Source organism: Staurois parvus, unplaced genomic scaffold (assembly GCF_062004578.1).
Source record: "Staurois parvus isolate SC_StPar_1 unplaced genomic scaffold, SC_StPar_1.0 ptg000282l, whole genome shotgun sequence".
NCBI lineage: Eukaryota > Metazoa > Chordata > Amphibia > Anura > Ranidae > Staurois > Staurois parvus.
The window spans coordinates 37265-52000 of NW_028318078.1; the positions used below are offsets into that span (position 1 = coordinate 37265).

The 14736-nt window shown below is 38.0% G+C and overlaps 1 protein-coding gene across 1 annotated transcript in view; it reads right to left on the reverse strand.

Moving 5' to 3' along the window:
- The window catches only part of WNK2 (WNK lysine deficient protein kinase 2), a 279574-nt gene that overhangs the window by 13234 nt on the left and 251604 nt on the right, over positions 1-14736 (reverse strand). Inside the window, exons 13-17 of the mRNA XM_089681993.1 lie at positions 8730-9020; positions 8566-8615; positions 6224-6389; positions 6022-6138; positions 2280-2450 (exon numbers count right to left, since the gene is read on the reverse strand). Of these exons, the coding sequence (XP_089538119.1) occupies positions 2280-2450; positions 6022-6138; positions 6224-6389; positions 8566-8615; positions 8730-9020 (795 nt within the window). The remainder of the gene's footprint in view (positions 1-2279; positions 2451-6021; positions 6139-6223; positions 6390-8565; positions 8616-8729; positions 9021-14736) is intronic.

The window sequence follows — 14736 nt, forward strand, 5'->3', positions numbered from 1 at the left end:
TAGGTCTGTTGATCCGAGGAGGACAGTGCAGGTGAGGAGGTGAATATTGTAGCAAAAGTGTATTTTTGTTTTATGCCTTTTGAAATGCTGGGCTACCTATTTAAAAGAAAAAAACTGGGGTTCCTACTTGAGGTCTTAGGTTTTTTTTTTCCCTATAGTCCCATATTTGCCAGCACACTAAAGTGCTGAGGCTATAAATGAACACACTCCCATCACTAGCAACCTCAAAACTTTTTTTGTTACAGAGAGCAGGAGGCGGCATGTCTGGCCAGTTCTGAGTACTGATTGTTGAAAGCAGTATATCTAACTCTGGTGCTTTTTGCTTTACATAGTAACAGTTGGACATTCCACAAAGATCCTATAACTAGTGATGGATGTGTAATCCCAGCCCTATACTACCCCCTCATCTCCATTGTCTAGCTAGCCTTAGAAACACAATAGTGGGATCAAATGTCATAGCCACACAAGGCATGCCAATGCAGAAAGCCAGTTTGCCCACTCTGTCAATTCACCTAGAAAGAAAAGTGTACAGAAAACAGTCACCATATTCTACTAACAGTTGAGTTCTCAGTGTACAGACGTAACATAGAGAAATACTTAACCTTCTACCTCAATCCAGTGATTTTTTTCTGTATGGCACTACTCAAAGCTGAACAGCCTTGCTTCAGAAAGAACCCCTTCAGGTCCTCTTGGGCATGTGTGTTACGGCCCCATTCATTTCTCTGAGAGTCATGTTCTGCAAGGTTGCTGGAGAATTAAATTAATGGGGCTATATCATGCTAGCATGGAATGGAGAGATCTGCAGTGGTCACTATCTGAAGTAAGGTTGTGTATCTTTGCTGGATCGAAGATAAAGGGAAGCATTTCTCTAGGTGGGGCATAGGGGCATGCCTTAAAGGACAACATGTACCAAAGTTATAGTTGTCCTTTAACGTCTATGGTTTATTGCACTCTCTGTGTAATATACTCTTCCACTTTCCTTTTTCAAATAATGTGATCAATGCAGCTGTGGTACTAACTTAGAGAAACTGTGACTATCCCAACAGTCAGCAGCTGCTGGAGTAGTCAATGCAGAAAATTGCATACAAACAATGCATAGAAAATATGGATTAGTTATCTATAGTTATTTAACTACGCAGGACTTCTAAAATGTATTACATAATCCACATGACCCATTCAGCTTTGTGATGCAAGAAATGTGTAGGGACATTACCCTTGTTATATGTTCTAAAAACCCATCCTCTATGTGAGTTTGGCACTGTAAAAACCAAACTGACAAGACTACCAAGTGCTGGCAGGTCTTGGCATAGTAATCAAGTCTTTCCACAGGCAGTGAGGGTAACATGAAATCAGAAGTAAGCTAGGCACTGTGTGGATATTAAACAAATAATATATATTTCATTTAAAATTGAATAGAAAATTATTCAATTACAGTTTTCTAAGTTCATTAGAATGCATTGTCCTCTTTAAATATGTAGAGAAAGTGAACATTCAGAAAACATATTAACATTAAATATTTTATATACATCTAAACTACTTTTATTGGCCCATGAAAGGAGACAATAGCAGCAAAAGACACGATAATGACACACAAAGCCTTGTATTAGCTCATTTTTACCTGACATGTACATCCACTATACAGTACATTTGCCGATTAGGAAGTAATTGGAAGCATCAATTTTTTTCTCTAATCATCTCTGCCCTATCACCAAGGATACAGAATAATGGAAGAAAAAAGTCCAACCTGCCAGCAATGTGGATCTTCATTGGTTTGCATATATGACAATTTGTACTGGATACTATGGGATATTTTTGCATAAATACTCTAGTCATACAATAACAAAGTGTTCCTCTCTACACGCTCATAGATGGTTTATTTTTTTTATTTTTTTTTTTCACAAACTCATAAGTAGACTGTGGCTGGTATATTTTGCAAGGTATCAGAAGGGTCAAGCAGCCATGCCCGAGGCAGGCAAAATGTAAAAAAAATCACTCTTTTACCTACGGCAGTGAATGTCTTATAAAAGATTTTGTAGTGTGCATTTAAGATGACCATCACTATTACTCATTACATATCTCTGTCCCTTTGAGGTCCAACTTCAAATAAATAACCCTGCAATAAAAGTAATTTATTCAGCTAAGAAGCAGGTGCTGACAGCTGGGGGTGGACAGCAGTGAATTTGCAATTTGCTTAGAGCAACAGATCTGGTTTCCCAGGGTGTTCTGGGTAATCCAGTAGGAAAAGCACTGAGCATCCTAAATAGATGTATATACTGTACCTCCCTCATTTCTGCCTTGAAGGAGTCAGTCTGTTGAGGACTTGCCCCTTGATCGGAGCTTCTCTCCCCTTCAGTGTCTTCGCTCAGCATGTCCTCTGCCTTGTCGATGACATCCTTCATCTGCTCAATGAAAATTTCTTTCTCCATCTGCAGTATGAATTCATTTTCCACCTGGAAGCATACAGATATGTTAATTCAAAGCACAGTCTTGCTGCATCCACAAGGCACAATATCAGAATGGCAATGCTAAGCGCTCTCAAATAATATATAGTTGCTTCTCCTACCTTCGATTTAATAAAACTGAAAACTTGGAACTCATCATCCTATTATAGCTGGGAGAACTGTTCTTCCAATGGAAAGACAGACTTTGCTAAAGAGATTTTAATTGCAATCATTAATTTTGAGGCTTCTTCAAATAACCATGTTAGCCCATTGTGAGACCCTCCAGAGGCCATCAGAACACTGACAAAGCTCATGTAAAGAAGGAATATAATATGCAGCAAGTTCTTTACGGTTATGTGGGTATGTATGGATGGTTATACAGAATCCAGGTTTTTGCTAGTGATGTAACCAGACAGTACTGTATTTAGAAATCATGCTTCCCTATGCACATTTGAGATGGACCCTTTTATAATCGGCCCTATTCCTTAACACGTGTTAATACATGTTTAAAAATGTAAAACCTAAAGCTGAACTCTAGGTGGACCTCTAACTAAACAGATGAAATACATATATGGAAACAGTTTTACCTGTCTACGGACTTGTTGTTATCCATCTGGTTCTGAGATTGACACAGCTCTGTGGCATAGCACTGCCCTGTCTGGCAGTTAGGTTACATTTGTAGCCCCACCCCCCCACAACTTGTGAATGGATAGTGAAAGAAGAAGCAGCAGATTGATGAGCTAGTAATTTTTCCTCCCATCAGCCTGTCCTTTGTTAGCACTGCAGCCCAACTGACTGACTCCTTGTGCTGCTTCTTCCTCGCTCAGTCTGAGCTCTGCTGTACAGGGAATTATAACTGGCTCAGGCTTATAAATGATGGTTTCTTAATAATACATCACTGCATGTATTTTTTTTTTTTTTAAAGGAACCTGAAGTTCACCTTTAAAACCAAGAGTGGCATATCTACAGTAGAGCACTTAAAAACAAACCAGCTGCTCCAGGTAGGCCCAAACCTAGGGCTCTGCTTATTCAAGCTCAAGAGGGTGTCAAGCCCAACTCGTAACTGTGTAACTCAAAGAAATCTGGATGGTTGCAGACCTGGGATCTTCTTAAAAAAAAAAAAGAAAAAGAAACAGATCTCCAAAAAAACAGCCACACATGGGAGAGAGAAAAAGATGGTTAATGCCTTTCACACTGTTAGTGCTTCCTTGAAGCACTAACAGTGTGAAACACGTTAACTATATCTCTTTTGTGCATGGTCTTCGGCTATTTTTTATTGAGACCATCCATTTTTTAGAAGATCACAGGTGTACCAGCCATCCGGATTTCTTTGTTTGAGTAGAGCACATTACATACAGAGCTCTGAATGAGAGAATGTCTATATAAAAATTGACTTATAGAATCCTGTTACTCATCTATGCAGCACAGTTCTACTGGTAGTTTACCCACAATGGTCAAAGGATGCACATACAGAAAAGAAATGAGCAAAATTAAAAGTTATTTAATGCTGCCTCTTCATACTCTACTGCCATAGGCAGAGTCATGTAACAGCCTTACAGGAAATTTGGCCCATTATTTAAGCATAACTAGGTACATGTACTCCAAATCTTTGCAAAATACACTGGAAAATGAATTTACATTCTTGACACTGAAACTATGGGGGAGATTTACTAAAACTGGTGCACTCAGAATCTGGTGCAGCGGTGCATGGTAGCCAATCAACTTCTAACTTCAGCTTGTTCAATTAAGCTTTGGCAATAAAACCTGGAAGCTGACTGGTTTCTATGCAGAGCTGCACCAAACTATGCACTCTCCTGTTTTAGCAAATAACCTATGTGTGCTTAAAGCTTTGCACCAATGCTTCAAACTAAGGGTTCTGGCTCTCGCCGAGTGGTTTTATTGGCATTTGATTGTACATAAATTGGTGTGGTGTGGAATATTCTAGTTTTGGTAGTGCTATTTTATGTCTCCTGGGGTGAGTGAGGGACGGTATGGTTGTTGGTAATATACGAGGGTTAATGTGGAGGGGCAATGTAAGTCTTTGGGGGCTGTTCATGGGATTGGGATGTCCTGCTGATAAGTTGAGGGATACTGATGGGAGTGGTGTTAGAAATGTATGAGGATTGACGTAGAGGGGGAATTTGAGTTTTGGGAGTCATTTATGGGTTTGGGATGCCCTATTGGTGGGTTAGGGAGTTCTTGTGGATGTGTGCATTGTGCTTGTGGGGGGAGATGTGGATTAGAACTGGGTATGGTTGGTTTGGCGGTGTTAGGGTAGTGTGTTATGGCAGGTGGGTGGTGTATTTATGTGGTGATGGGTGGATGGGTTTGTGGGATGTTGGTTTGATTGTAATGTATGGAGGTTTAGGAGTTGTGTGGAATGGGTGTGCGGTCTGATGTGGGTGGCTGGACTTGGTGGGGGAGGAGGGAAGTGTCCATTTAGTTGGGGTGGTTGTGGGGGCTGTGGGTGTGGATTTGTATTGGTTGTATGATATGTGATGCATTTGTTGGTGGGATATGGATCACTACCCTGGGAGTTCTTGTAGGTGAGTATTTGGTTGTTATTGGTAGTTTAGGGTCCCAGAAGTGGTTAGACCTTGTTTAGGTTTTCAAATATTGCCCAATTGGTTTAAATGGCTAGTGTTGTTTCTTTTCCCTTTGAGTTACTGTTTTTTTGCCATTTTAGGGTTGAGGCAAATAGCTGTAAAAAAACTGGATACAATTTTCTTTTGCAGCTATGGTGATTGGACAGATTGCAGCCTCCAACATCACACCCCCTCCCCACCTATTCGGTGGACCTTCATTACCCATGGATGCCTGGTTTAGCTCGTAGGGCTCTCACATTCTCTGTATGCAACATGGTGGTATACCTAATATGTAATTCAAGATAAAACAAATGTTTTGATTATTATTGTTGATCATTTTGAATACATTTTGAATACATTGACTCCTGCGATGTTGTGGAAGAAGCAGTGTTTAAGCTGCAAGACACATAGGATCAAGTCAGCAGGAAAAGACAAGCATCAATTCCAACTTGTGTAGAACCTTTAATGGTTTTAATGTAACACTTTTGTATTGTGAAAGCATTTATATGATCATAATTGATCTAATCTTAATATTGGTTTTGCTAAAATAAATGTTTGTTAATTTTATGGTCTGTACTCCTTAGTACCAAGCCATAAAAGTCCCTTTATGTTAGGAATGATTTGTTCCTATTTGCTCTGTCTAAGCATTTTTGGGATGTGGCATTGTATATTTCTTTTTTCAAGACCTGGCAAGGATTTTTTATTTTGTCTTGTGCAAACCAGCAAGCTTTTTGCTTACATCCTGCACTGTACATAGCAGCTGGAATATAAGAACCGACAGGAGCAGCACAAATGCTCTTTTTTCCTTCATTTCTTTTTTTTTTTTAAACTAAATCTGCTAATGTGTGCCAAAACACATACGAAAATGCCTTAATTGTTGTTCCCTTCCACAGTCTTCCATATCCTCTGGAGATAAAATCATGCAAATGTTTTGCAAATTATGTAAAGCACTAAATAAATATTAGCTTGGCATGCCCCCTCCTCACTTGCCTTACCATATATGTAGCAATCTCCTCTGGAGCATCGCCATCCAAGTCAAATTTAAAGGTAACCATTTTGTGGTTGTGTGTTTCCAGCTGGCATTCTACCATCTTGTCTCCAGTGTTGCACACCTGCAGGAAATGGTCATGTAACATCACAAGGTAATGCCATCTGCATACAAGTATTAATCCCTCAAAAAGTGGGCTAGGAGCTTACATTAAGAATAGTTAGTTTAGGCTTATTGGTCTTCTCCTGGCGGGAACGAGTCCGCGATGACCTCCGATGATGTTTCTTGGCTGGTTTTCCATCGTGTTTACCGCCTTGTATACCCTCGCATCCATCACTCATTTCTTTACCAGAAGCGGCATCGGAACCTATGTAACTAAGCAACAGTACAAATAAGTGTTAACACTGCAGGCTCAAATCAGAATGCTTTAACACAAGGAAAAGAACCTGTTTCAGTATTTTTATTATGAAAATAGATATTACAAATAAAGTAATTACATTTATTGATATAGGCCATTGTGTCTTTTTCCACAGAATACAAAAAATTTTTTAAAAAATTTGAAAAGCCCAAAGTTCCTCTCAGATATGGAAAGGCTAAGCACTGGTTGTGTATTAATTTATGGTGGTGAATGAAAGTGACAACTACTGTTCTCATGAATTCTAGGGTGTAGTTGTGTTGCAAAGGAAAAGAAAAAAAGCAACAAACAAAAAAGGGAAGAAGGGTGAGCAGAGTGGGTTGACCAGGTTTATCCAGTATAGTATTAGGGTCCTACTCACAATTAAAGGGTAAGGTTTGAAATGAGTGAGGAAGGGTTAGAACCCGTCAGATTTTTACTGCTGTCTATGCCCTTATTAGCCCTAATAACCACAGTTATGAAAACAGGAAATTATGAGAAATTCACATTCTGAGTTACCACAACTAGAATAAAAGGAGTGTTCCAATGAGGACACAATGTGGTAACAACTGTCACTTTAAGTGGTTCTTCACCCTAGAAACAAGTAAATTAAAAGTCAGCAGCTGCAAAATTCTGTAGCTGCTGAATTTTAATAGTAGGTCCAGGGATCCAGCATGGCCCTCACCCAAGCTTCAGGTCCCTGACACCAGCAGGTATTCTTAGGGAAGCTGACTGTGAATGCTCGCGGCTTTAGAGCCAGCTCTCACTGTGTATGCATGAGCCACACTGTGCTTTTTTTTTTTTTTAATGGTCCCACAGCTTTCTCGTCATATGGGTGTCCTAAAAGGCTACAAGGGAAGGGGGGCCGAACTGTCAAATCAAAGTACCCACTCCCCATAAAAAAAAAGTGCCAAAACTTAAATGGGGGGGAGGCAGACAAGAGGAACTTCCCCCTTTTGGGTGAATTTCTGCTTTAAAAGAATCTGTGACTTGAGAAAGATTTTCTCTCACTTCATCAACTGGAAAAAATTGTAATTCAAAATCTCTTCAACTGGACACAGGGAACAAAATAAAAACTTCAATGAGCCAAAAAAAGGTTTAATATATTTTGCTCTTAAGGTGGCTGTAGATTCCATTCAAATTACAAATTGCAGCCTTGAGTTAATTTACTAAAACTGGAGAGTGCAAAATCTGCTGCAGCTGTTCATTGCAGCCTCTAACTTCAGTTTGTTCAGATAAAGTAGAACTATGGGCAAATTTTTTTCTCCCCAATTTGGATAGAGTAAACCTGTCAGTTTATTTTTTGCCATCATTGGGGAGATTTACATTCACTTTCTGCCTATAGCCAAAACAGGAAGTAGTAAAATCTCGGAGAATGAAAAGGAATTCCTTAGGCACCCCCTAGTGCTCACAACTATTGGAAAATGTCCCCTCTATTACTTTTCTGGGGATAACCCAAAATTTGGGGTTTCTTTTACTTTCACTTTCCATGATAATGGTAAACCAGAGAGGGTGAATCTCCCTAACAGGTGTTCCAACCCATCTCCACGCTTTCCAAAAAACAATACAAGAAAAAAAAAAGTTTTGCCTTTAGTTACACATTAAGGTTTGACAATAAAACCTGGAAGGTGATTGGTTACTTATCAAAATTGCACCAAACATTACACTCCCCAGTTTTAGTAAATCAACCCCTATTGAATTTTTATCATTGTGTTTCTAGACACCAAGGTATGTGATCAGTTTTGGCAGTTGGACGTACTCATTGTACAATTGTTTGAATAATTTTCCTTGTGAGCAGGCACAATCATCCCCAATACTGTTATAAAGCAGGGGAAAATGTATCGTATTCCATATATGTACTGCTGCTGTGTCAGTTACAATCACAATGGGTAATGGCAGTCAGATGGCTCACTTAAGCGCATGAAGATAGCTCCCTGCCACTTGTTCTTGGGGAGATATCTATCAGTCTAAGGCCACTAATAATCATTACATTGCTTCCCTATCAAAACAAAAAGCCAGAAAATGGAGACTTCAGAATCAGTAGTACTGCAATTATAGAAAAACATTAGTCCTTATAGAAATTTCTACTTTAATCTCAGTGATAAACAATACAGCTAGCTTCTACAATAACACTGCTGACGGACAGAAATAACTCACTTATCAAAGCTTTGATTTGAGCTTGGCAGATTTTCTTGATTGTGCTGTTCCTAAAACATGAAATGATAAAATTAGCTTTAAAAAATACTTCTAACATCAGCAGAGACATTACAAATATGTAAACAAACTGTGAGGCCAGCCCGAGTAAAAAAGTTAAGATCTACCTCATGAGCAGATTCTGCAAATGACCGTGCGGCTTGGCATTGAGAAAGGTTATGTGACTCAGGAGGCTGGGAAATGCCAGGACTTGGATAGGACATACTCTGATTCTCAGCCACGATTGTCTCAGTATGTGGCATGGTATGTGGTAGAGAAGCTTGGGAAAGGTGATCCTGTCCTTGCAATAGCTGGGAAATTTCTGAAGGAAAGTGCACAGGTGGTGACATCATCGTTGCAACCGGGAACACTCCTACGGGGGTAGTTAAGTCCACTTTATACTGGGAAAGACCCATGACCTGTACAACATGATTGATGAAAGTGGTTATTTCAACAGTCAAGTTCAATCCTATAAAGGAGAGGTTTAAAAAAAAAAAAAAAACACTGCATGGCTGTTTGTGAACACCCAACCTTCACATATAAAACTTGTTGGACATCCCATTGTAAAACCATGGACATTGTTTTGGATCCTCTTCCCCCTTCCCTTACAGCTTTACCAGCCTCCACTCTTTTGAAAAGACATTCCACAAAATTTTGTAGTGTGCCTGTTCAAATCTGTTCCCATGAAGCCTATAAAGCATTTGTACAAACCCATTTCTTATGTTGGCTAAGAAGTTGTTCCAGCTGATTAAGTAGACTTGAGGTCAGGGCTCAGGCCAGTCATTCCTCCACACCAAACCATTTTACCATGTCTTTATGGAACTGGTCTGTGCACAGGGACACAAATCGGCTGGAACAGAAAATGGCCTTCTTCAAACTGTTGGCACAGTTAGAAATGTACAATTGTCTAAAATGTCTTTGCATGTTGATCTCAATTTGGAAAGGTGTCTACACATTTTTGGCCATAAAGTGTATACTTAAACTAATTCATTAAAACATTCTCAAAGAAAGACCAACCAACAAGGAAGATTTAGAAAAGGTGTTCACCCACAGGTTCTTTTAATCAGTTTTCTTATGTCCCACTAAAACCTCTTTGTTCCAAACATCTGTTTTCTTTAACCTAAAATACTATATTCAAGCAGGGTGGTTTATTTCTGTTGCCCTGGAATAACATTTGACCTACCCATAGTGACATGCTTATCTACATGGGTCCTAAGAACAAGCAGCTGAAAAACAACCAATTATATGGGTTAGATAACCTGTCTAGAAAACTACCATTTACTGTGAAATAAGCTTCACTGGAAGAGTTTAACTGCATTGACCATTTCTTTCTTTCTTTTCCATGCCCACACTAAAAAAAAAATAAAAATAAAAACATGAAACAATAACCCAACATTCACGCAAGATTTGTGACCGGAATCTACCGGCAAGCTTGAGCGCCTGAGGGCAGTCAGAATGTGCCTGCATGTTCTACCACAGAAACGTTTTTTCTTCACATCGTGTTCAACCAAAACTTACCAAACAACTATGCAGAGTGAGAGCTTGTTTAAACAATTAATTCAAATTATATGCAGTTTGTAGACTCTAACACTACACAGTTTTAATAAATTCTGTCAACCTGACAGATTAACTCTACAGTAAATTAATATTTATGTATATAATACATAATCCTATATGTAATATATTATGCATATCCTTCATTAGCCCTGCATAGGATTCTACAGACTACAGAAAGGAGTTTTTATCATATCCCAGGTAACGAAACTATACAGTGGCTGAAAGGGATGTATTGCTAATAAATCATATTTCAGAGCACATTATTATACAGATTCCATCAGATAAAATTCATAAAATCAAATGACAATGTAAAAATGGAAATAAAGAGTAGGTTAGGAAAAAAAGATTGCATGCTCTCAGAAACAAAGCATAGTCATCTTTTTTTTTTTTTTTTTTTAAATAAAAACAGAAAATGCTTTGAATGTAAATTTCTTGACATGCGCCTTGTAATTAGGAATTGCAAAATGTTAAAGTAGTAGTACATTTTGTTTAAACGCTGTATGTTGCTAAACACATTTTTTGTAACAATAACATGCCTTCTTGGTGCAGACAATTAAAGAAGATCTATCATTATAGGTTTTGTTACAGTTCTGTCCCCTCTAAAGTCCATTCCCCCATCCTTGTAAGCAAGCCAGCACAGGTGAAACATGTCAAGGAAGGTTGATTTTGGGTGGAGACACCAAATGTATGCAATCTTTTTTTGACAAATTAAATACAGAACAACTAAGCTTTGGAGTGCGGTTTCTATTTTTTACTTATGGTTAGAAAGCACTTACTAACATAGGACAAAGTACTACACAGAGGACAGAACTGTAACAAAAATGATAATGATCGATTATCTTGAAATAAAATATATATCAGTTTGCTACAATGAGGTTCAAAATGAGATGCTGTTGGGTCCAAAATTTTTAAACAAAACATTCACCTCCAACAAAAAAAACTTTGAAAGTAAATTACTAGACATATTTGCCGGTAGTAGGATTTATTCCATTACTATATTTTCTGAATACAAAATTTTGGATATTGGTATACAGGACTTTATTGTGCACCTTCAGTATCCTAGTTTAACATCATTATATTTAGTTTACTGAAGTCTAATATCCAAGATGAATCCCTTTGTACCCGCAGAACATATCTGCTTTTGTTATGTTCTCTATTTTCTTGAAATGAAGAAAACATCCCATAGCACAATGATTTACTACTACTATACGGCGCTAAGACAGCTCAGGGGAGCTTGTACAAAGGCAGTAAGCTGGCATCTCGGTAATGATGGACAACACAATCTATGATAGAAAGAACTTTTCTAGCAATTATTAAACTATTACTAGAAAAAGACTGAGAAGGTCATACTTTTGGATCAGTGGCATAACGTTCATCTTACATCAGTTAAATGATAAAATGGACAAACTGCTTATGTTTTATAAGGCATCAGATGGCCAGGCCGACATCCTTTTCCCTTTTGTATGTAAAAGAATGTAAAGTGATAAGTTATTAAAGCAACTCACTTTACTAAATTTGTCACAAAGCTAGGCAATTCAAACCGAACAAACAAACAATGGATAAAAAGCAGAAGTCACCTTTGGTGAAAACCGTATGCCTCAATAACCAATAGGGAGGCTTACAGAAAAGATCAAGCTGTGCACATTACTTTACCTGCATGTTTGTAGATCTATTGGCCACCTTGACAAATGAAAATCTGTTGTTTTTAGAAGTACTTCAGTTTTCTTGTGTGAGAATTTCTCAAACAAATGCCATTGGAACAATGTTGCACATGCTGTTCTTTTATACAACAGGGAAATAGATTCTATTGTATATTGTGCAAATGTATATGACTTGATGGGCCATGTACACATTTTTAGGCGCTCCCATTGTTTTAGGTCTGGTCAAACACTGCACTTGAGCTATGTCAATAAAAGTCAACAGTAACTTGACCTTTTGAAATACAACCTATTGCATGTATACTACAGTGCCATCTAGAGTTTGAGCTAGAAAATGCTTCTCTCATAGAAACTGAAAGAAAGGAAGAGGTAAAAGGGATACACCCATGTAGGAATGGCTACCCAAAATGTCTCTTCTAAATAAAAGGCCAGCAGCAATGTGTATATATAATGCAAGCTAAGCATAATTCAAACTTAGTAAATATTTGATGTGTCCCTTATTGCATAAAGACCATTGTCAATGCTCATTTGCTAGAGAGGCTAGCTAGCAAGTGCATGTGTGTTTTATGCATATCTGTAATACTCTAGGTCTTGTATTGTTTTTCAACAATTGTTAGTTTGTATGTACAACATTCATGTTTAGAAAAAGCACATTAACCCCTTCCTGCTGACAGTATGCATATATGCGGCCTCACTGGCCTGGCCTTTTTCCATGGGGCTGCATATATGCACATCTGTCTTTGTGCCGGGAGTGTGCCACACAGCATGCTCCCAGCACAGACTCCGAGCTCCCACAGGGAGCCCCACATCCCATACTAATAATCGGGACCTGGGACAGGCCCGTTGATTGGCTATTATACAGTGATCAGTCACTGTGCAGTCCACCCCTATGTTTTCTTTCTCTCTGAATGGAAAGAGAAATACAATTGTATCTCTCTCTCCTTGCAGGTAGATGTGTAAACAAACAAAAAAAATATACAAAAATAATAATAGTCATAAAATAAAAAATAGCTAGATCAAGGTTTGATCTTGGTCAGTGCCAGGGTTAGTGTTTGGGTCACGTAAAGGTCAAAGTCAGTATTTTTGGGGGCAGAATTTTTTTTTCTTTAAAGAATTTTTTTTAAGTTGGCATCAGTATAGTTTAGTATTGTATGTTTTAGATAGGTAATGGTAAGGATGGCAGCACCCAAGACTGGTAATTGTGCGGTCATGCAATGCTGTACCCAAACAAAATTTGCGTCCTTTTTTTCACACAAATAGAGCTTTCTTTTGGTGGCATTTGATTACCTATGCACTTTTTATTTTTTGCGCTATAAACAAAAAATTATAAAAAAAAAAAGATATTTTTTTAATTTTGCCTATAAAAAATATATAGTAAACGCAAAGTTAGTCATAACTTTAGGCCAAAATGTATTCTGCTACATGTTTTTGGTAAAAAAATATCCCAATAAGTGTATACTGGTTGCTTTGTGTGAAAGTTATAGTGTCTACAAACTATGGTATAGATTCTGCAATTTACGCAATTTTTTTGCTATACAGCGCTGTACTAGTTTAACTAACAATTGCACAGTAATGCAATACTGTACATAAATGAAATATATGTCCTTTTTTTCACACAAATAGAACTTTCTTTTGGTGGTATTTTATCACCTGTGCACTTTTTTTTTTCACGACAAACAATAAAAGACTGAAACAATTTTTTAAAAAAAGATTCTCTTTTCTGTCATAAAAAAATATCCAAAAAACTAAAATTTCATCATAAATTTAGGCCAAAATGTATTCTGCTACATGTTTTTGGTTAAAAAAAACCCAAAATGTGTACAGTGATTGTTTTGTGTGAAAGTTATAGCATCTACAAACTATAGTATATATAATGGAATTTACACAGCTTTTACTTTCTGACTGCCTATCACATTTCTTGAGGTGCTAAAATACCAGGACAGTACAAACACCCCCAAATGACCCCTTTTTGGAAAGTAGACTAAGCTATCTGCTGAGAAGCATATTGAGTCCATGGAAGAGTTACTTTTTTTGCACAAGTTTTTGGAAAATGACAAACTTTTTTTTTTTTTAACAAAATTGTCACTTAAACTGCTCACACAAGCTATGGGTTTATGTAGAATTACACCCAAAAATACATTCTACTAAGCATGAGGATACCATATGTGAGACTTTGGGAGCCTAGCCACATACAGGATCCTGAAATCCAATGACCACTGTGAAAGCCTGAAGGTGCATAACTTCCTCATTTCACTTCCTATCACAGTTTCAGAGGCCTTGAAATGCCAGGATAGCACCGACCCCCCCCCCCCCCATGACCCATTTTTGGAAAGTAGACACCCCAAGGAATTTAACAAGAGGCATGGTGAATATTTTGCAGATCTCATTTTTTCTCACAAGGTTTTGAAATATAAAAAAAGAAAAAAGAGAAAAATGTTTTTGTTTTCTCTCTTTATTTTGCAGATCTAGTTTTTGCCACACGTTGTTGGAAAAAACTCACCATGCTTCTTATCAAATTCCTTGGGGTGTCTACTTTCCAAAAAGGAGTCATTCGGGGAGGGGGGGGGGGTAGTGCTATTCTGGCATTTCAGGGTCTCCGAAACTAGGTAGTCAGGAAGTGTAATGAGGAAATAAAACCCTTTAAAAGCCTGAAGAGGCTTATTGGATTTTGGGGCCCTGTACTTGGCTAGACTGCCAAAAAGTCTCTCACGTGTGGTCTCTCACATGTGGTATCCCCGTACTCAGGAGAAGTAGCAGAATGTATTTTGGGGAGTAATTCCACATATACCCATGGCATGTATGAGCAATAAATCATTTAAGTGACAACTGCACATGCCCCATGCAATGGTGACAAACTGCATACATTTTTAATATCCATAGGCAATGCTTTAAAAGCCTTTACAAGCTACCATTTTAGATT